This window comes from Trifolium pratense, linkage group LG3, assembly GCF_020283565.1.
Source record: "Trifolium pratense cultivar HEN17-A07 linkage group LG3, ARS_RC_1.1, whole genome shotgun sequence".
Classification (NCBI taxonomy): Eukaryota; Viridiplantae; Streptophyta; class Magnoliopsida; order Fabales; family Fabaceae; genus Trifolium; species Trifolium pratense.
In genome coordinates this window covers 2,018,288-2,042,153 of record NC_060061.1, presented here as the reverse complement: position 1 = coordinate 2,042,153, position 23,866 = coordinate 2,018,288, and the positions used below count along the sequence as shown (strand labels likewise).

At 31.8% G+C, this 23,866-nt stretch overlaps 4 protein-coding genes across 4 annotated transcripts; 3 read left to right on the top strand and 1 right to left on the bottom strand.

The window, feature by feature from the left end:
* Positions 1 to 1,895: 1,895 nt before the first annotated feature.
* Positions 1,896 to 3,911, bottom strand: LOC123918295 (HMG-Y-related protein A-like). Its single transcript, XM_045970305.1, has 2 exons — positions 3,686 to 3,911; positions 1,896 to 2,637 (listed from the first exon to the last, which is right to left on the bottom strand). Exons 1-2 carry the CDS (start codon positions 3,737 to 3,739, stop codon positions 2,146 to 2,148), a joined length of 546 nt encoding a protein of 181 aa, XP_045826261.1. The 5' UTR covers positions 3,740 to 3,911; the 3' UTR covers positions 1,896 to 2,145.
* Positions 3,912 to 10,082: 6,171 nt separating this feature from the next.
* Positions 10,083 to 11,798, top strand: LOC123913517 (putative F-box/LRR-repeat protein 23). The gene is made up of 2 exons (XM_045964287.1): positions 10,083 to 10,399; positions 11,213 to 11,798. Exons 1-2 carry the CDS (start codon positions 10,083 to 10,085, stop codon positions 11,796 to 11,798), a joined length of 903 nt encoding a protein of 300 aa, XP_045820243.1.
* A 2,512-nt stretch (positions 11,799 to 14,310) lies between these two features.
* Positions 14,311 to 20,387, top strand: LOC123913516 (putative F-box/LRR-repeat protein 23). Its single transcript, XM_045964286.1, has 3 exons — positions 14,311 to 14,472; positions 19,487 to 19,659; positions 19,850 to 20,387. The coding sequence occupies exons 1-3, from the start codon at positions 14,311 to 14,313 to the stop codon at positions 20,385 to 20,387; spliced, it is 873 nt and encodes a 290-aa protein (XP_045820242.1).
* A 1,205-nt stretch (positions 20,388 to 21,592) lies between these two features.
* LOC123913515 (putative F-box/LRR-repeat protein 23) lies at positions 21,593 to 22,547 on the top strand. Its single transcript, XM_045964284.1, has 3 exons — positions 21,593 to 21,936; positions 22,047 to 22,133; positions 22,232 to 22,547. The coding sequence occupies exons 1-3, from the start codon at positions 21,593 to 21,595 to the stop codon at positions 22,545 to 22,547; spliced, it is 747 nt and encodes a 248-aa protein (XP_045820240.1).
* The last annotated feature ends 1,319 nt before the right edge of the window (positions 22,548 to 23,866 follow it).

Genomic DNA, 23,866 nt, shown 5'->3' with positions numbered 1-23,866 from the left:
CGCATCACCAAATTATCCCTCATTGATTTCGTCTTCTACGTGATGAATCACCTGAACTCGTTTTGAATTAAAAAATGGAGAAGAATAATGGAGGCTGGAGGAGATTTCCTTTTCCTTTTTTCTTTCTTTATTTCGATGTGATTACCGAGAGATGAGAACGGTTTCCAAAAAACAACGGAGGTGATGGAAGTGGATCAAAGAGTGGGAGATGAGAAGATGGTTCGCTGCAAAAAGAATAGATGAGAATAATTAAATCCTAGCCGTGTATTATCATCCAATGAATATTAATTATCCCTCCCATCTCTCATTATATAGGGAGCATTTCAAGTGAGAGCATGTATTATGTCTTATAATGCAATCTTGATACTTTAGGTTAAGTTAGTAATGAGATATTGTATATATTACTCAGTAATAGTGTGTATTTAGTTTTACAATGATGGACAATTGCATATGTGAATTCGAGCTTTTAAATATAGTGATTTTTTTTTTTGTTTACAATGTAAATGAGAATTGAACATAGTAACTCAAACATATTATCCAAAATTTTCACCATTAGATTAAAACTAATGGCTTAAACATAGTAATTTTTTTTTTGACAAATAACACGAGATTTTTAAGTGCACGAGATTATTGTCGTAATAAAAAAAAAATTAATCCATAAATATAATACTAAAAAGAAACAAAACAAAATAGACAATTGCGAATGTGAATTTAAGCTTTCAAACATAGTGATTTTACAAGTTATTAATAGTCTCGTAAGTGCACAAGATTATCGTCATTATAAAAAAAAAAAAATCTCAATCCATAGAGGATAAAATGAAATAAAGCAATTTGTCAAAAAATAAAGCAAAATCTTATATCTATACATATTAGAAAGAAAAATGGTAAAATAAACAAGAATATTTAGAGAAGATATTGTTTGAATTTTGAGAAATTAGCAAGCAAAATAAGACAAAGATATATTATTTATATAAAATCATCCTAGGATCATAGATTTTCATCACAAACACAAATATTCTTGACATGAGAAAACAATTTTAAAACAAGTTAAAATATAATGAGATAAACTACATGGCAAACGTCACGTCTCGAGGTAATTAACATAACGCTCCACATAAGTATGTTAGAAATCCTTACGAGGTAATTAACATAACGCTCCACATAAGTATGTTAGAAATCCTTGTGTGCATTGTACCCAGTCATAACACATAGACTCTGGACATACATTGACTTCTCTATTTGATCATTCACAAACAAAACATAATAAAACAATATGTTATGATGGAAACTTGTTAGTAATCTCAATCAACAAAATCATAAGAGAGCATGCTATATTGGATTACTCCATAACCCTAAAATGGAAGGGAACTACTCACACCTAGCTATATTGAATTTCAATTTTTCTAAATTTTTCTATGGATGATCTATATGATATAAACTTTCAATCCAACGGTGGCTTTTGTAAAATTCGAATTCGTTATAATGTTATTCATGACTGGTCCACCATGGATCACTTGATGAAGTTGTCCATATTAGAATTTACCTTCTCGTACTACCATTTTGAAATTCCCAAACATATTTATTACTAATATTGAAAAATGAATGTATGTGCCATATATTACAGACCACATACATCCATTTTTTAAGGTACAAAAAAAATCAAATTTACTTATAAATGTGTCCGGAGGAAATACTTAAAATGGATTTCATTACTTTACATTAGAATCTGAAAAATTAACTATAAATACATCTTTTCAGCGAGAACAAGTTATTAATTATAACACTTAAAAAATACATATTAATTATACTATTAATTTTTCACGGAGTATGCGATAAAAACATCAACGGGAGTTTATAATAAGGGACGAAAGTCAAACTCATAAAACAGACGGATGTGATTCATCAAATCAATTATTTTGGAAATTGCACCCATAAAAAGCTACAAATTATCCAAATTTTAATTTACATACCAACAAAGCTCACAGGAGTAGTTACATCTAACTAGTACACAATTGTACAGTAACAATTTTTCTAACACAGAACAAAGTCTAATCCAAACACAACAATTACCCAATTACATTCTATTTATGTTCTTAAGAAACAACATTTCCATGCAAGGTTTAAAACCCAAACTAAGATCAATAATTAAGCACTAATTTCAGTCAATGGTGTGGACTTCATCTTTGGAGGCCTACCCCTAGGCCTCCCACTACCGCCAGTCCCTACAGCCGAAGTCAATGCTCCGCCAAATCCTCTAGTCGGCTGAGACATCTTCCTTGGCCGACCTCTAGGCCTCCCGCTCCCAATTGAGGCGTTAACTTTTGGGGACTTTGGTGGATCATTTGGCGGACGACCTCTAGGCTTGGGCGGTGAGTAGATGACACCTAAAGAAAAAGATTCTTTGGGCTTTGGTGGCCTTCCGCGGCCCCTTCTCGGTGGAGCATTTGGGTCACGCTTTGTGTAGTTGTTTTTCCAAAATACAAGCTCACCACTGTCCCTCATTCTTGCAAGGTGCAAGTTGAGCAGTGCCTTATGTCCTTGAGGCAAGCCACCGTATGTGGCTTCTATGTACTTGGATATTGAGGATTTGTTTGAACCATTTTCTTCGTTTAATTCTTCTATTGCCTTCAAAATCATCTGAAAAATCAAACACATTAAAATCATATACATTCATAGTCATAATAATTTATAATAATCAAATTGGATACATTGTCCATAACAAATTTTGGCCACATCAATTAATCACGTCGATTTGAAAAAAAAAAAATTAACCACACATAGATACATTTAAAATTTGTGTAAATCATTGTCATATCGGTATCTAAATGTCTTAAAATTGTAAATATATCTACAACTCACGTATATAATTTCTTAGTCATTTTGATCTTCAAAATATTTTTAGATAATTCATTTTGTTGGGTCATCACGAGGGCTAATCATCTATATTGGGTTCAAAGACAGTACACTTTAACCGAAAACCTTAAGGTGTTAGGTTTATGAGTCCTCTCACTTATAAAGTGTCCAACCTCCACTTTTCTAAACAATGTAAGACTTAACCACTCACACTTACCATACAAATTTAATCTTGTATTTTTAGCGAACCAATTTAGTCTATAAAATTATTAAAAATAATAATTACAGGAATAATTTTCAATTTCTATACATTTAAAAAGTATAATAATAACAACATATCAATATTCAGAGACCAAAACAACAACTTAACTCATTGTAAAATATCCTTAAACTTTTGTCAAAAAAAAATAAAAATATCCTTAAACTTTAATTTCCTAATTTTTTTTGACAATAATTACCTAATTTTAATTAAGGTGAAATATATGTAAAATATCTCCTTTTGATGCCTTTAATTCACTAACAATATAAGCTTCTAAAGATCCCATGCAAGGATAAAAATAAAACAATGAAAACATAAGATAAATACAGGCCAAAAGATATATAAGCTTAATTAAGGTATTTATTAAAAAAATTCAGAAAGGTATAATACTAATTAAAAAGTGGAAAATCAGCAGTGACTAAATTATTGAACATTTTTAATATAAAAAAAATAAAAAATTAGTGAACATTTTTCATGTAAAAACAAGTTAGTGAACATTTGGGTAAAATTTAATATAGTAAATTACATGCAAAAAAATAAACATGATTAGTAGGAGCGTTAACTGAGATTTACCTCAGGGTATGGAGGAATTGAAAAAGGTTTGTTAATAATCCCTGCAGAAGCCATTAAAGTTGATAGAAGAGTTTGAAGCTAGCTTTACAACCTCGGAATCTCAGAGCAACTAGAGCTTTCAAAGTAGTAGTGATGAATGATGATGTCTTGTTTCAGCAGAATCTGCAAGAAATTGAGGATCTGATTTGAAGGAACATTGTTATAAATAAATGTAAATAAATAATAATAATAAAATAAAAAATAAAAAAGTAGAAATGTTTTTGTTTTTCTTTCTTCATTGATGGTTCAGAACAAATGGACGGTTAATAATTACAGAAGAAACGTTAATCTGACGGCGAGAGCTTACCGTGAGAGTGAAACACGGATTGATGACGTGGAATTTATTGATTTTTTTAATGTTTGTGAAAGTACCAAGTTGTCCATGGTTGTGGATGATGATTGTAGTGTGACTTGTGAATGTGGGCCTGTGGGGTCCATTAGCAAAGCCAAAACCAGAAACTGAAGTCTTTGTTTTCTTGACCCAAACAGGTGCAGGGTCCAAATTCTTGCAAGAAAACTGTGCCAACGGTGGAGATTTTCTTCTACAATGAGATTGTGTCGTGTCCTCTCTCTACCATGGATATGGGTAACTATGACCCATGTTTGTACATAAACAACTTTTATGAAATTTACTTTTCTCAGACTACTGATTACTCACGCGCTCTACAAATTTCTTTTTTATTCTTCTGCTACTTAAGCAGTGAACGTTATAAAAATGAAATTTTGAAAATTATAATGTCTGCTACTTAAGTAGCGGATGTTATAAAGGTATGGTGTTTTTGGGGTGTCCGCTACTTAAGTTGCGGACAGGGGTATACCGGTAATTTTGTAAGGCACATCACATAATCAGTAGGGTGGTAAAAGTAAAACTCAACTTCTATGTGCACATGATATCATTATATTACGCAATTTTTTTTAGTTAAAACATTACGCAAATATTTAGATGATAAGTTGTAGTGACTAGTGAGGCTTTCGTTATGGACTAACTATTAGATGTACTCTATTACAAAGAAGGGGTGGGTACATATGCAGATACTATGACGATCAAGTCAGTAAGTGCCAAAGGTAAGAGATATTCAGGGTCAGATAAAATATATATGACCTAAGACCTTCAACTGGCCACCTGTTTTGTGGACAGGTGTTAGCTGATGATTAGTCGGTAGAATTTGATGGTCCACATGTCCCAACAAGTGGTACTCACATGTTTTAATGTGTGTCCATCATATGTTCTGCCCAACCAAATATGATTTGGTTGAACCGTTCCAGCTCGTGAATGGGTCTTGACACATTGCAAAACTCTACTTTTCACATAAATTTAAGTTTAAAAGATTACTTTTTTTTTTTTGGCATTAGCCCTATGGTTCCTTGGCTATGTTTCGATTGATGGAATAAGATGGAATGAAATGGAAAGAGATGAAATAAAATAGTGTTCCATTGTTTGGATTTGAAAAATAATAATGGAATGAAATGAAATAGGATGAAATGAATTCTATCTCATACCACCACTTACCTTTAATTTTGTTCATCTCCTTTTTAAAATATCCAAACAATGGAACGGAAAATTTATTTCATTCCGCTCCAACCCATTCCACCCCACTCTATTCCGCTCCGCTCCATTCCATTATATTCCATCAATCCAATAGTTTTATTTTTTATTTTTTATTTTTTTATATATTTTGATCCCTTAAATTATAAATGTTTGATATATAATTCGGTTCTCTATTTTTTTTTTTGGTTTTATTTTAGTCCACTAATTTATGAATTTTGAACAATTTAGTCTATTCAATTATAAATATTTCTTTGTTTCAAAAAAATATATATAAATATTTCTTAATAGGGAGACTAGATTATCTAAATTTTATTTTTAAAGGATCAAAGTGTTCAGCGATCATAACTTGATAATGGACCAAAATAAAACGAAAAAGGCTTAAACTACTAAAAACTCAAATACTAAATTGTAGGATGTTTGTATTTTAGGGACTAAATGAAACATAAAAAAAAAAAAAAAGCTTCTTCAAAAAAAAATGAAACATAAAAAAACAACTTAAGGGACCAAAACGAAACTTAAAATTAACTTAAGAGACCAAAAACTATAATTCGACCGTAACAATAGTAATAAGAAATCAATTTATTTATGTTCTAATAAATTACTTTTTATATTTTTTTATTAAACTTATTTTTTATATTTATTTAAGCAGACCGATATCTTCCCTAAAAAAAAATGTTGACATCTAAGAAGTCTAAAATATTATTTTTGTGACGTATAACACATTGTCTATTATAAAGAAACGTATTTTGTCAAAAAAATTTAGTTTAACTGACATTGTTGATATTGTTTGATTGAACATTTTTATTAAAAAACCTATTTTCTATAGTTTTATCACTTAGTTTATAGACAAATACTTTAATTTGAGTCTGACATAGACTAAACCAACATCTCTGAAATATTTATTGGCTTGTTTATCATGAACATTTTGTCATTCTCCCATGTCCTTTTTTACAAAGAGAAGTTAGTTGTACTTTTGCAACTATTATTTGATCTGCATTTTGAAGGATCAACGACTAGTTTTTGGCTCCACCTTTACATACTTGGAGGCCACGCAACTCAGAGCAAATCGCATCTATAAATAGCACACTTGGGTGCCTTTGAAGAGAAGGAGTTTTCACTACAATATTCATTCTACAATTGTCTTTATTGTACAAGTTTTCAAGCTCTTCTTTAACCACTCTCACTCCCAACTCTCTAAATCAAATACTTGGATCTGTATACTATTGAATGAACTGTGTGTATTTGTTCTAACCTTCTCAAACTGATTGAGTTTTATTTGTAAGCTTGTGATCCAAACAACTTATTTGTAAAGAAAATGATTGGTTCAAGTTAATACATAACTATTGATTAAGTGACACCTCTGTATAGTCTATAAGGTTGAGGTAGATTTAAGCTTGTAGGGCTAAAGGTTATTAATATTGGTTTAGATCAAGAAGGTTTGTAATTTGAGATCGGTAATATCTCAAGATTATAGTGGATATATACACTCACGAGCGTGAGGACTAGACATAACTCATACTATTAAGGGGTGAACCAATATAATTGATGTGTGTTGATTCTATCTTTCTCTATCTTTTAATTTGTGCAAACTGTTGGAGTAAGCCCTAAAAGCATGTCTATTTTGATATAATCTTCTTTTATATCATTACTTTGATTTATATATTTAATATATATAATAAGACATTTCTTTATTATGTTTGTGTTAAACTAATAAAGTCCCTACAATAGCTAGTCTATTTAATGGAACATTAAGTGTGACTTAATAGTGAGACTCCATTAAACATAAGGACACTATTCTTAAAGTATCCATAGTCAAGCTTTAATGTGAATTGAGATAATGTTGAAGCGCAAAGACTATTATGTATTGAGACTAATGACCACATCTATACATAGGTATAAATATTAAGAGTAATATTTATACTGGATAGACCCACCATGAGAATACTATATAGTATTTATGAAAAATGTCATAAGATATTCTCATAGTGATAATGGTGTATACCACCCTTAGACCTGAACCAACTGTGATCCCTAGATGTGGAGTCAAGTACTTTATTGCTATTCAAACATTATCGGTAAAAGGATAATTATAAAGTTGGTTAATAGGTACTTCATGAATCATGCCGAGGGACATGAGTGACCTAGATGAGATTTGCCCCTCCTATATAATGGGAGTAATATCTATAGGCCTCTTTATGGAATATGACTGATAAAATGCGTGGCCACGCCGAACTAAGTCAATATGAGATATTGAGCTTATTCATTGCTCAGTATATCCCGGGATCAAGAAATAAGATATTGAACCATACAAGGGTGACACGATCTATGCCTTGTGTTCAATATAGATATAAAGGGCAAAGGGGTAATTATACACAAGTTCGTTATCACAAAAAGGTTCTGTCAGATCACATGACATTTTCGTCACTTGGGTGACAACGGCGTATTTCTAGATGCTAACCGTTGTTTATAATATTAAATACATGATTTGATATTATTACCAATGTTACGAGAACCTACAAGGTCACACACATATAACATATATATGAGAGAGAAATAGATAAGTTAAATTTATTTATAAGATAAATAAATAAGATTTATTTATAAAATAATAAATGAGATTTATTATTAATTAGATAACTACTAAAATATTATAACGGATAATTACGAAGTAAATAAATATGATTTATTTACAAGATGATAAGTGAGACTTATTAGTAGTTAGATAATAACGGAATAATTATAAAAGATAATTATGCACGTTTTAAGTGAGATGAAAATTAGGATAAGGATGAACAAGTATGACTTGTTGATCACACAAGGGACTCTATAAATAGAACTCTTGTGAAGAGGAAAAACTAACCGAATTTAGAATTCAGAATCCTAATTTTCTAAACCCTAACTCTCTCTCTAAAGCCACCGGTTTAGTTTCGGCTAGCACCGAGATTGAAGGAACTATTCGTGTGGACTGAGTAGAGGCATTGCTAGGTTGCTTTGCTCGTGATCAGAAACTGTTTCTGCTTCAAAGGTTCTGCGTTTCAAGTGGTAAACACATAAACTTGTGTTGTTTGATTTGTGATTAATGATTTAATAAAGATCCGTTCATCGAGATTGTTTCGCTAAGAGGATTAAAATTTTGAAAAACACCTCTTAAATCCCAACACAAACACCACACACATAATCTACTTTAAATTTGTTTTTATCACTAACTAGATCTATCTGAGATCATTCTAACGTTTTCAATTAGATTAAATTTTTATAAGAAAATTTTAATAAGTTCACAATTCACATTTCTTGTGAAAAACTTTGCTACTTCAGACTTAGCTCGAAGACAAGGAGTTACACGACTTCAAGTAGACAGTGATTCGAAGGTGTTAGTCAACATGGTCACATGAAACTGTAATATTCACGTAAATGTTCCTACTTTGATCAAGCGTATTCGTAATTTCAAGAACATGAATCGGCAAGTTGAAATTAACCATGCTTAGCGCGAAGGAAACATATCAGCCGATTGGTTAGCAAATTTCAGTTTAGCTATGAACTCTTTGATGACATTTCGAGTGCTTGCATGTCTCAGAGTGTTCGTTTAGATTCTTAATTTTCCTTTTCTCTTGGGCTTTGCACCCTTTCTATGTACCAAAAAAAAGGATCCAAGTGTCCGACAATCATAACTTAATGGACCAAAATAAAACGGGAAAAACTTAAAGTACTAAATTGTATTATGGTTGTAACTTAATTAAAGGATTAAATGAAACATAAAAAAACAACTTAAAGGACAAAAGTAAAACTTAAAATTAACTTAAGAGACCAAAAACTATAATTCGACTATAATAATAATTTTTTATATTTTATTTTGATTAAAATGATTTTTTATATTTATTTAAGCAGACCCATATCTAGAAAGTCTAAAATATTACTTTTGTGACGTATAACACAATATTTTTAGCTAAATTAGTATATAAAAAAAAGTCTTACATTGTCTATTATTAAGAAACGTGTCCAAAAGTCTTTGTTCAATTGACATTGTCGATATTGTTGGATTGAACATTTTTATTAAAAAAACCTATTTTCTAGTTTTATCACTTCGTCATAGACAAAAAATAATTTAATTTGAGTCTGACATAGACTAGACCATTGACCTATATTTTTTTTTTGGTCAAGTAGTTTAGTGGCTAGAAAATTCACCTTATAGTGCGAGTGTCTCAGGTTCGAACCCGGGCTTCTGCACATATAGTGCGATGTCCCTATCAACTGAGCTAAGCTCACGGGAACACCAATGACCTATTTTAAACAAGACATTTAGCTCAAGTGATTAAAGACTTTACTTACTTTATGATCGAAATTGGGATTATCGGAGCCTCGTTATCCTAGAAACCAGAAAATTAATTAAAACAAATAACAAAAATTAACCCATTCAGTCTATTCTGTTTTCACCTGGTGAAAGGAAAATGTAAAAGCAGTTATGGTACCGTATTTTATCCCAATTATAAATTCTCCTTTTATGAAAATAGTATTTTTAGCTCAAAAGATAAAACTTTAATTGTAGCATTTAAACCTTGAAGATTTAGGACTATTTTTCAAAAGATATTTAGGTAGCCAAAAGGTTTATACACCACTAAGGTTTATCTCAAACGATGCGACTCCTTTTCTCCCGGGAGATTTAATTCCAACTAATTCAAAGCACATATATGAAACTATATATAAATATACGTACATACATTATCATTACACACTCAATATCGATCTCAAACCATCATTCTATAAAAAAAATTAAAAATATCTCAAGCCATCTCAACCCTTTGTATTTGCAAAATGGCCTTGAACTTGGAGAAAAAATTACGGTTAGTTCCAAACTGGCTTGAACTTCCAAAAGATGTGACATCAAAGATTATTCAATTGCTTGGTGTTGTTGAAATGGTGATGAATGCACGTCAAGTGTGTCCTATGTGGAGGGAAATTAGTAAGGACCCTCTCATGTGGAAGAACATTGAAATGATCAATTGTTTCAAATCACCACATAATTTGGAGAAGATTTGTATGTATGCTATTGATCAAGGTGGTGATCATGTGGAAGAAATTAATATTGAGTATTTTGCTACTGATGAACTCATCAAACACTTAGCTGAAAGGTAATAATCTCTTATCTTATTTTTGTTTTCATTTAATTAATTTGTTATAATTTTTTTGGGATTGATTTACTTTTATAGTTTTTTTTTTTGTTGTTGATTGTTTTGTACATTTGAATAATTTTTTATTCAAATTATGAATTGTGATTTATATTTTTGAGTTGTGACTTGTGAATCATACAATAATTTGATGTTTTTGAATTAGGAAGCAACAATTTAACTTAAATACAATCTCCTCCATAGAAACATTTGAGTATTAGTGTATCACATCTCTCCTCTGTTCTTAATAGATAGGGTTCAATTTTTGCGTTATAGTTAATTATATAATTATATTTAGATTGTCAAAAAAAAAATTTAGGGTATATTATTATTTTTTGAAGCAATATTTAGGGTATATTATTAGTCTTATAAAATTTTGAATTTATATTTTAAATAATTTTTTACCTCCATTTTTTAGTCAAATGGCCTAGTAGTTAAAAATTTCACCATTAAGGTGAACAAGTAGAGTAGCTAAGATTCAAATTCCAACCTTACATATATAGTGCAATGTTCCTGCCAACTGAGTTAAAATTTACGGACTCTGACCTCTATTTTTATTCCTTATTTTATTAACATTTACAACAAAGCATAGTGCTTTTAGTCCCTAAAAATAGTGTTCTAAAAAAAGCAAACTAGAAACAAAAGGTGTATCAAGCAATATAATGTTTTATTTTGACACAATTTGCATGGTTTGCAAATATATGTTCGACCCATCTATGCTTGTACTTATTTATTTTATGTTTCTTTGACCCTTAATTTATCTTTTAAATTGTGCAGAACTAGGAATTTGCGGCGCATTCGCATCTCAAAATGCCCGAAAATTTCAGATAAAGTATTTTGTGAAGCGGTAAAAAAGTTTTCACTATTAGAGGAGGTTGAACTTTCATTCAACGATGAATTAACCAAGGATTCTCTTGAAGCAATCGGCCAAAACTGTCCTCATTTGAAGACATTGAAATTCAATCAACCATACAAAGGCATTAATTGTAGGTCATACAAAGGTTACAAAAGCAACAAAGAAGCACTCGCTATTGCAAAAACAATGCCTGGTCTACGACATCTCGAGCTTTGGGGAAACAAACTCACCAATGATGGTTTAGTTGCTATTCTTGATGGTTGTCCTTACCTTGAATTTCTTGACATTCGTATGTGTTACAATCTAGTTATGCACGAAAATTTGGCGAAAAGGTGTTGCGAGAATATTAAAAAAATTAGGTATCCAAATGAATATATTGATGATCATGATGATGACGACGACGACGATGATTTTGCTTATGAGTTTTATTGTGAATGTATTGTCAGAGGCAGCAAAGGAATGAAGGGGAGGAAGATCACATATGTGGATTTTTATAAGTTTCATTAAATGATATCTTTTTTATGTTCCTCTTAAGTTAAGTGATGTTCTGAATAGCATGGATCATTTGAGGAGAAGCTGTTTTTTTTATGATGTTTTGAATCAATTTTGTTGGAGACATCTAAGAGACTTTTATTTTGTTTGTTTAGAATGTAATAAAAATGAACTTTGACTTATTGTTGTTGGTTTTATTGGTGAAACACTTTGATATAGATAATTTTGTTTAATTGTTGCTGTTAGTTGTTTGTAGTCATATTTTAATCTGTTTTCTATATGTACACTGATCAGCTTTTCTGCTGTTACCATAGAATTAGGAACCCTTATTAGAAAATGCACTCTATTATGGAAATGTATTAAGAATTACATACACCTCTCATGTTTTAGCAAAGAAGATGCAGGTTACGTTTTTGTCACCGACTCAACCATGAACCCAAACAACACACATACTCGCTCACTCACTCTTCTAACGAGCGCAACATAAGAGCACAAGACATATTGCACCTCTCATTTATAGAAAGAACATGTTGCCTGAGAACCATTTTTAGGAGAAAAATTTCACCCTATTCATCAAACTCTTGACTATCGAGAAACCTCAGGCAAATGCTCTGTTTGGCAAAACTAGCGGTTGACTGATAAGCTAACTCATAACTTATAGCTGATGACTGGTAGCTTATAGCTGATGGCTAATAAGCTGATTGTAGTGTTTGATAAAATTAGCAGTTCAACTGATGACTGGTAAGAAGACTGTTACCAAAAAAATCTTTTAACTCATAATATAATAAATCAACGTTTTGGTCTTGCCAAATAGACCAAAGATAATAAAATTTTGGGAGGTCCCGATTGACCACACCACATCATGCCAAACTAGAGTTAGACCTAACTGAAAATATTTCTACATTAATCTTCATAATATGTTAACATTTTCCTTAATCCTAAAATATTACTAATACTCTGCGTTTATGATAGGAGTATTATTTTTCTTCTAATTATTGTATTTTTTAATGTGTGTAAAAATTTAGTTTATTTCCTAGGTGAAACAATTTTTTTTGTTAGACTTTACTACTTATCTACCTTGTTTCAAATTGAACTCAGGATCAGTGTTTTAAAAACCGGACCGGTCATCGAACCGGCGAGAGCACTGGGTCACTGGTTCATTGGTCGAACCATTGGGTCACTGGTCGAACCGCATGACAAACCGGATTAAACCGGATTAAATCGGTGGAATGAACCGGTCTCTATATAGTTATTGAACCGTTTCTATATAGTTAAAAAAATCATAAAAAAATTTGAAAATTTGAAAATTTCATAAACTCAACGTCACAAATTCTTAAATTCAAATCATAAACATTGTCATCACACCCATTAAAATAGTACAAAATACAAATCCAAATAAATTTTAACCATCAAACACAAATAAGTATTTTTATCTGTGTATTTTTATGTGGTGAATCCTCCAACCCAATATTTTTATCGGTGTATTCACGGGTCAAGATACCAGTTGTAATAAATTTACATATGGGAAACCTCTACCCAATTTTGAGATAAATGTTTGTCTTTTGTGTGTTCCCTGCACGTGACTCTCTTTATTTGTTCCTTTTCACTTTTCAGTTTTCACCCTTTTCTTTCCTTTCTCCAACTCCAAGAACATCTCTATCCTCTCTAATACCATAGCACCACTATCACTCACCTTCCTTCAGATCTCATTTCACTCTAACCAAAATTACTTCTCATTCATTAATGACTCCACAAAGAAAGAAATAGAAACACTCACCGATGAAGCTACGACGGTTGACGAAAAGAACTGCTTCAGAGAAGGCCGCCGCTGCTGCTTGCCGCCGCTGCTGCGCTAGGGTTCATATAGTAGCAACAAGATGAAAGTGATTTTGTCGTTCTTGTTTCTAATTTCTATTATTTTAGTTTTCTCTTTACAAAAAAAAAAAATTTAGTTTTCTGACTTTCTCCAAAAAAAAAAAAAAAAAAAAAAAAAAATTGGCAAAACGACGTCGTTTTGGGCCAGGGAAAAAAAAAATGCAGTTAAACCGCCGGTTTTGCAAAACCGCCGGTTCACCGGTTTTCACCGGTTTTCACCGGTTTTACCGGTTTTCACCGGTCCAATAGCATGGGCGATCCAACATACGGACCAGACCGGTCTACCCTCCGGTTCCCGGTTCAACCGGTCGGACCGGCCGGTCCGGTCCGGTTTTTAAAACACTGCTCAGGATTACTAGGTGGCCCTTTCCATAAAATCGGAAGGTTGAAAAAAAAACATTTAAACATATTTTTCAAGAAACCACATATTGAAAACAGAGCAACTTTTATTTATTACTATTGGAAACAGAACAACTTTTTGTCTTTCAAAACGTTTAGGTTCCCCAAGTAAGGTTTACGCATGAAAATATAAGGTTATAATAATTCATTTTTAAAATTAAAACGTTTAGTATTCACTGTCAGTGTTTATAAAAGGCTACTCCTACTATAATTCTTGGAACAATTTATAGAAACCTTTTGTTTGCATATTATAATGGCATCTAGTTCAATTTCAGCAAAGGAAGCAGAAGATGAGAGCACAAAGTTGCCAAATTGGCTTGAACTTCCAATAGAGATCACTGCAAACATTCTTGGGAGGCTTGATACCATTGACATTGTCACAAACGTATGTCATGTCTGTCCTTTATGGTGGAACATTTTCAAGGATCCTCTCATGTGGCGTGCAATTCGAATGAACAATATTATCATCAATGATCCTAACGACGACTATTTTCTCCATTGCAAAAGTGCTTACCGTGGTTTGAATTTTCTAGAGATTTTCTGTTACGCTTTGAAGCGAAGTTGTGGTAATTTAGAAGTCATTGATATCGAGGATTTTGCCACTAATGGTCTCCTTGGACGCATAGCTAAGAAGTAATTATTTGACCAAAATATATGTTTTCTTGCATTATTAAAGTTGTTTTCTTACTTCAGATGTTTTGTTCCATAATAATGGGTTTATATGTATGATTTGCTTTGTAGTGCCAGAAATCTACGATGCATGCGGCTTGTACGTTGCTGGAGAATTTCAGATGCAGAAGTCAGAAAAACTGTGATAAAGCTTCAATATTTAGAAGAGTTGAACATTTCACTTATGTTTTTTCGGATCCATTGCATCAAGTAGGCGATTTTGAGAATAGAGACGATGATCTTTCCGAAGTTGGGTGGCTTGCAACACTTGATAGATGTCATCTTCTTGTGTCTCTTGACATTCACGATTGTGTTAATCTCCATTTGAGTGAAAGTTTGATGAAAAGATTTCAAGAGCAGATCAAAGATATGAGATTGCCGCGATCTTATTGGAAAATACATGATGGTCAACTTATATGTATTGGAGTTTAACTCTTTTAGATGATGATTGTTATGATTGATGCTGAATGTGTAGTGATTTTTAAAAATGGGGCTATTATTTTTGAAGAGTTTCTTATGCTAATCAGTTTATTTTGAAAAAGAAATGTATGTTGAAGGCATTGCAAATCATGATATTTTATTCTAAACTTATGGCTGTGTGTTTGATTAATTCGATATTGTCCATGTTGTATTCACATTTTTCTTCCAATTTGATCTCTCCTTTTTGTTTGTTCATGTTGTGTGTTTCAAACTAAATTTAAAAAATTGGGGAAATTACACTCGCCTTCCTCCTTCCTTGATGTCTTCTTAAATTGGAGAATTCTGTTTAATTTTTGGAAGCCCCTTCTATGTCTTTGGCATCATATTTTAAAATAAATTTTTAAGCTTACTTTTTTGGTTGCATATAAATGTTATATATATATATTTAAAATAAAAATAGCTTTAATTTTTTAAACACATTCATTATTGGTAAGTGCCAAAAAGCAGTGATTTTACCTATATATTTTAAACACTTATTAACTTAAGTTATTTGAAGTAAAAAAAATCCCAACTAAATATAAATATTAGTCTTTACTAGCAAATTTGTATTTTTAACTATTTTCACCTATTTCACTTAACTTTTATAGGTTTTATATTAATTATTAATATTAGTAATGTATGTTTATGATTATAAATAACAAATTAATTAATAGATACAAAATGAAGAGAAAGTAACCAAGTAACAAAATTAAGAACACGTGGCACTCAGTAAAGTGGAAAGGCTAGTGGAAAAGTCAAGTGGCAAGCAAAGAAAGAAACAGGGGCGGTGCTTAACAAACCCTTGCACTGAAGTAAGGTTTTCTTCGAAGCCTATAAAAGCATACACGAATAACACAGAGAGTGAAGCACAAAACGACGGAGGAAACGAAGTGGATGCGCATTAACTGTTTGAGGAATCAATCGGTGTTATTATTTCATCTCTTTTCTTCTCACTTGTGTAAAACTATCATGGTAATGAGTAGTTAAAAACATTTTTGTTGGGATTAGATGTAATTGACTCTATTAGTGTGTATTTTTTTGATCATGACATTATATATGGTTTTAGTTACTTATCAATATTGATCTTATCCTTGTTTTCAATGTTTGAATCTTTGATTTGAAATGATATATGAATATATTTTTTGAATCTAGGATAATTGTCTGTTAGATGAAACTCTAGGAATAGATTTAGGTTTAACATTCATTCAAAGTATTGGAACTTAATGCTATTATATCGATTAAGCTCCCGAGGGATCTGGGTTTGATAGGTTTAATAGATTTCTCGATGTTAACTGGGGACGGAAACGCCCGATGAGCAATACGTGATAATATTGGTTAATAACTATAATCTATATAACTGATTAGGGAAATATATATATATGAATGAGTTAATAAAGTCTAATCCCAGCAATTTCATCTCTGTTAATTTACTCGTCTCTTGTCATTGTTATATTTTCGCAACTTATCGCAAACATATACCTTTCAATCATTTTACTTAAAATTATATTAATCGTTGAACGACATCGATATCGCATCAGTCCATGTGGAGACGATATAAAACAGTACTTATTTTTGTACTTAAACAAATTATTTACTAAAACAACGTTTATATTCTATATGATCAAGTTGATGTTAATTTCTGTGATGCAAAAAAATATGTCAAGGCACATTATATTTTTTGCATAACAGAGTAATATGTCAAGCAGGCTCACAAAGCTATGGTTGGCTCACAAAGCTTTTTAACGAGATTATAAGTTTAAAGAAAATGTTGGACCAGTGGAGAAGAAGCCCTTTAGATTATTATATAGATAGAAAAGACTTACTTAATTGTCATCGATTTCAATAAGGCTTGTGGTAAATAGGTGCCTAGAGAAATTTGGAGGAAATCCCTAAAGAAGAAAGGAGTTCATCGTAGGGGAGAAGGATTGCAGGAGGTTGAACAGATAAGGACCATCCGATCACAATCGTGTGGTTGAGATCGTTACCATTAATTTGGTAAATGATGACTTAATCTGATCCGCCCAATCTAATAATTAATGGTTGTGATACAAAACAGTGTAATTGTTTTACTACAGACAAATCTCAATCCTAGGGTTAAGGTAGGTGACATAAATTTTACCATAACTATATATAACACCAACAGTCAACTTTAATCCCTTATCTTTTCACTTTAGTTTTGACTTACAAAACACATTGAAGAACCATAACAATGATTAATTGACTTATTGGATATAATAAGACAATGCATGTAAGCCGATTAATTGACTTCGATGTTAAAAGCGTACTAAGGATATGATTATTCAAGTTTGCGTTGAATTTGAATAATCACGAATCAATAACTTACCGATTAAATTGCTTGGTGATTCCAATTAAGTGCAAAATATAAGAAAAAGCGCATTTGGAACTTTTATCGAGCAATTTGTGTTCAAGCCTTCAAAGTTTGGTTTAAAACGATGAAAATGACACTAAGTGTTTTAATCAAACACTTGGTGACTTGGTGTGCAATGTTCAAAGTGTTCCTTTTAAAAAACAACAAATTTCACACGAGTGTTTTTATCAAATACTTGGTATGCAATGTTCAAAGTGTTATTTCAAAACGCAATGAGGCTTGATCAATCACTAACGAGGAACGTTCCAAATACTTCAATTAAGAACAATTAAAAGCGATAAAGAACTATGAAAACAACACACACAAAATTGTAAAGGGAGTTCTCGGATTTTCCGGTTCTCACTTGTCCGGTATGTCTTTCCCTAATTCCTGAAAATGGACTTGAGAATATATTTCAAAAAAGATTTGAAAAGAGTACACAATGTAAGTTATAAATACAATACAATAAAACGACTAAGAATCATCTTCAATCCTTGATGATGAATTTCCACAACTCTTGCTCCAACTATCTCCTTGTTGCAAAGAACTTGATGTTCAACCCTTGTTACAAGATCCCTATTTTCAACCTTGAGAATTGACCGAATCAATTGAACGATCACTTGTCACAAAATACTTCAATATCAATTGAAGTGAAAACCCTAGATTTGTACTCGAGAAACCCCGATCTTATTCCAACCTAGTAGGTGACTAAATTCACCGTTCCATGGACGTTTTGTTCAAGTTTGCCAATAGAGAGAGAGTGAACAAGATGAAGGAACTACGACTTCTCACAATATGATTCTCATCATTCGGGAATTTGCTTGTTTGTTATCTACAGAGAAAATATAAATGAAGTGATCGCAAGACAAAATTGTACTCTAACTAAAAGTATGCACCGGTGCATAAAGATAGAATGCACCGGTTCATGCAAAAAAAAAAAAAGAGAACAAAAATAACAGAACAGTTCTTACACCGGTTCATATGAAACATGTACTGATTTATAATTCCCAGGAACCTCATGCACTAGTTCAATCAAGGAATTGAACAAATTTGGTGTTGTCGATGTTTGGTGGACAAAATATTATTTAAGTATTTTAGACAATTTGTGCGGAAGACAAAGTTATCCATAGTTCAATGTGGATAAGAATTTCAGTTTTTGTCATGTCCCTTGATCCCACCAATTTGTTTAATATCAAGAATAATTTTAAAATCTACAATTAAAGTTAGGAGAATGTTAACTTGTGCCCTTAAGGCACATGTTAAGAAGATAAATGAGGAAAATATTTATTGAACTTGTGTTGTATTCAATTCTCTAAGCATTAAATTCTTTGTATCATTAAATGCTATATATTTCTATTTTTAGGTAGCTTAACATGTGCCCTTAGGGCACAAGTTAACATGACCCTTAAAGTTATCTTGTATAGTTCCTTATTTTTAAATAAATTCATTTGTTGTGGGACTCTGCTTTGAATCTTTGGCAACGGAGCAACTTTGAATCTTTCTACCATGCGTTTCACTTTTCAAAAACATTGATAGGTAGTGTGTATTCTTTTGGTGAAAAAACGTGTAGTGTTTATTAAGTTATACTTGTTCATCGTGATAATTAAATACAGTAGTACTAGTATTTTTCCAAAGTTTATTGGAAACTACTGTATACTGTTTTCCACTTTCAAAACGTGTAGCCATACATCAAGTGTTTATATTTATTGTTTATATTTACACTAGCACTATTTAAGGTTACATATCATCAAAGCTTATACAATACAACAACAATAAAATTATATGATCTTGTTCTGTTTGCACCATGGCATTATTATATTCTTTTCCAAATTGGCTTGAACTTCCTAGAGACATCACAATAAACATCCTTCAGCGTCTTGATACAATTGAAATTGTGACGAGTGTGCGTCACGTGTGTCCTCTATGGCGGAACATATGCAAGGAACCTCTTATTTGGCGAACCATTCAAATGATCAATATACGCAATTCACCCTATGATTTAGTGAAGATTTGCCACTATGCCATTGAACGAAGTTGCGGTCAATTGGAAGATATTGGTATTGAAGGCTTTGCTACTGATGATCTCATTAAATTCATAGCTGAGAAGTAATATTCAAAATCTCTTATCTTCAAATAAGCGTATTTGTTTTTCTTTGATCATTTGTCATTATATATATTTTACAAGTGGTCTCTTTAAATTTGCTTGCTTCATAGTGACTCCTTAGTTATGCATATATACTCCTATCTTATTGTTTTAATCAAGCATTTTTAAGTGTTTTTCATTCCATCTTTTCAGTGGTAGTCACCTACGGCGTATGCAGCTTATAGTTTGCCGTGAAATATCAGAAAAAGGAATGATCGAAGTTCCAAATCAATTTCCATTATTAGAGGAGCTTGACATTTTATATAGCGAAAATTTATCCATGAATTTTCTTGAAGTCATTGGGCAATATTGTCCTCTTTTAAAATCGTTGATATTTAGTAGGAATTATTACCGTACTTGTGATGATGAGGCAATTGCTGTTGGAAAAACCATGACTGAGCTACATCATCTAAAGATTCACGGAAATGTCCTCACTGATGAGGGATTGGTCGCGATTCTTGATGGATGTCCTCTTCTTGAATCTCTTGAGCTACAAAAATTTCATCGTCTTGAATTTACAGATAATTTGAAGAAAAGGTGTCATGATCAAATAAAATTTTTATGTCTCCCTAATGTTAAAGCCAGCTCTTATAATGATGACTATGATTGTTGGAAGAATTTTTATGGTGAAAATTCAAATGATGATACTAATTCGGAATATTGTTGTGATTATGAAGATGATGATTTCTGAGTGTGGAGGGACTACAATATAAAATGGCATTTTGTTCTCTTCCAAGAGAAATCACAACAAACATTCTTTCATTATTATCACTAGACGTCTTGCCCGTGCGTTCGCAAGGGACATATAATGTTATCATATATGCATAAATAACTCCTGAACTTGTTGTTCACATTTTTATCTGTGACCTCAAGTTTAAACACCATATTCTTGGTATGCTGCAAAATAGGTAAATTATTAGTTGGGTCAAAAACTACTTATATGTAAATCAAATGAATTTGTTTAACCTCATTGCGTCCATCTACTCTTGGACACTCCTACCGAAAAAATAAAAACAGAGAATGAAATAGAGTCACAAAGAGAGTAATGACTTAAATTGATAAAAAATTATATAAGGAAAAATTCAATATTTGTTCATCGACCAAAAGCATATATTTATATATAAAAGCAGTTTCCGAAGGATTAGTTTTCTCTGGCATTAGTTTTCTCCGAAGGATTAGTTTTCTAAAAGTACTCCCTCCGTCCCAAAAAGAATGACTCATTTTGAATATATGTACTATTCATATATATTGTTTTGACCATATTTTTCTACTAATAAATAAAAATAAATATTAACATATAAGATGTTGTTAGATTCGTCTCGATGAGTATTTTCAAAATATCAATTTTTTATAATTTTTACTATTATACAATTAAAGATATTAGTCGCCAAAGTTATGCATTGGCATGTGTGTTTCGGTCAACTGGGTCATTCTTTTTGGGACGGAGGGAGTAGTAAACATCACCAGATGCAGTTAACAGCCACACATGATCACTTTATATATTGGAAGATGGGAGAATTGCTGTAAATTTAGCATGTATTAATTGGGAAAAGTAGTGGAGTACTGGAGTCTTTGAGAAGTGGAAAAGTTTTCACGCGTATTGTTTATGAGCAATGTTTCATTTGCTAGTTCAGATAGCAATCAATGTTTGCTATTTTTTAGAAAAAAGTTGTTAAGAGAAATCTTTGGAATACGTAGAAAAAGGAATATAATTAATATTTTGCTATTATTAAGGAAAAAATATGCAGTACTATTTGTGAATACGTTGAAAAAGGAATACAGTTACTAATACTTTGCTATTATTAAGGAAAGAATATGCAGTACTGATTAGTCTTCACTAGTGTGTATAAAAGGTTAAACTGTTCCACATTCGTTTGCAACATTGCATATATGATGATGGCATCTTCTTCAATTACTACAAAGGAAGCAGAAGCTGAGAGCACAATTCCAAATTGGCTTGAACTTCCAATAGATATCACAGCTAACATCCTTTCAAGGCTTGATACCATTGACATTGTGAAAAGTGTGTGCTTAGTTTGTCCTCTGTGGTGGAACTTTTTCAAGGATCCTCTCAAGTGGCAATCCATTCACATGACCAATTTCAGGAGTTTGTCCTTCATTACTTTTTCCGAGTTGGCTAAGATTTGTTGTTATGCTGTTCAACGCAGTCATGGTCATCTGTTAGACATTGAGATTAGGTCTTTTGGCAATGACGATGTCCTTCAATCCATAGCTCAAAAGTAACTGATATCAAAATCATTTTTCTTGCATACACCTGTTAATATTTTTACCATTTCCTAATTTTTTTTTTAATTTCCTAATACTTTTTTATTTATTTCATATTCTACAGTGGAAGTAGCCTACGAAGACTGTGGATTGTATCTTGCCTAAGAATTACAGATAAAGCATTTTGTGAAGCTCTGAGAAAACTTCCGCTGTTAGAGGAGTTGAATATTTCACCATGCACATATCAAAGAATTTTCTTGAAGTCATTGGCATATCTTGCCCTCTTTTAAAATCTCTAAAATTTGATAGACGGTGGTGTTTGATACATCGGTGTCCTTATGATCATGAGGCTTTTATTATTTCAGAAACAATGTCTAGACTCTGCCATCTTGATATTAAAGGAAACGGTCTCACCGCTGTGGGACTTGTTGCCATTCTTGACAAATGTCCTCTTCTTGAGTATCTTGACATTCGAGATTGTTATAGTCTTAGTTTGACTTTGAGTGAAAGTTTGAAGAAAAGATGCATTGAGCAAATTAAGGATTTACGACTTCCAGTTATGAATAACTATGAAGACTTCGATTATTTAGATTTTGATAATGACTTTTATGATCCTTATGATTGATTTTGAGTTTGGAGGCCTGTGATGATGTAGTAATAAGGCTAACATCCTTTTTTGTATTCGATTTTTGTTGAATGAAGTTAAAAGTTTGTTTTCTTTGATTAAATCTTGTCATTTGTCATTTCTTATCATCATGGTTTCTTGCTGGTGTACTTGGCCTAATGTAAGGAATAATTTATTACTCTATTTGCGTTGATCTCTTATTTTCTTCTTATTCGTTTGTTTGACAATCTACCACCCTATGCTGGTTCTTTGCTTGCCCTAGGGAGTGTATATATATATATATATACACACATATATGGAACTTTTACAATACCAGATCTATATATTATTATATTATAAACAGGTTAATTACTACATATTATATGATCTTCATTTCGTATGGCACAACTTCGTCAATCATGTCGGGTACATACCATATTCGGGGAACTCCAACACGAAAAGACTGGCGCTCACTATTAGTATAAGTTTCATCAGAAACCAAATGGTAGTGGGATTCCATTTGAAATGAAAATTGACCAAGTAAATTGTTAATTTGTTGGGATTCCATTTGAAATGAAACAAACATGATAGCAGACAGTCCAACGGGTCGTGGAAGAGACTCTGATACCATTTTAGAATAAAAATTTGGCTTAACTTAACCTTACAAAACAGCTTGTTGGATAAGGGTTGTCCTCACTCGATGTGGGACTTCTTAAGAGAAACTACATCAACTAAAACACTAACAAAACAAACATCAAACCAAAACTGCATATAGAAAAACAAATAATCATCAATGGATATTTTGAAGGTAATAAACAATGAACACCAAGCCAACAACTTTTTAAAATTACCCTTGCCGAAAACTTCAATTGTCGTCACCGATACTCAAAATCTTTCCTCTTGATTGCAATTAAGAAAAGAAAGACACGAATTAGAGAGAAGAAAATTAGAGAGACCATTAGCAAAGAGGGTAGTCAATTTTCGGAAAAAGATGGAAAGTCATGAGGTGAGAGGGTGTTTGTAGAAATTAAAAGGAATGTATTGTCAGAGGCAGCAAAGGAATGAAGGGGAGGAAGATCACATATGTGGATTTTTATAAGTTTCATTAAATGATATCTTTACGTTCCTCTTAAGTTAAGTGATGTTCTGAAAAGCATGGATCATTTGAGGAGAAGCTGTTTTTTTTATAATGTTTTGAATCAATTTTGTTGGAGACATATAAGAGACTTTTATTTTGTTTGTTTAGAATGTAATAAAAATGAACTTTGACTTATTGTTGTTAGTTTTATTGGTGAAACACTTTGTTTAATTGTTGTTGTTAGTTGTTTGTAGTCATATTT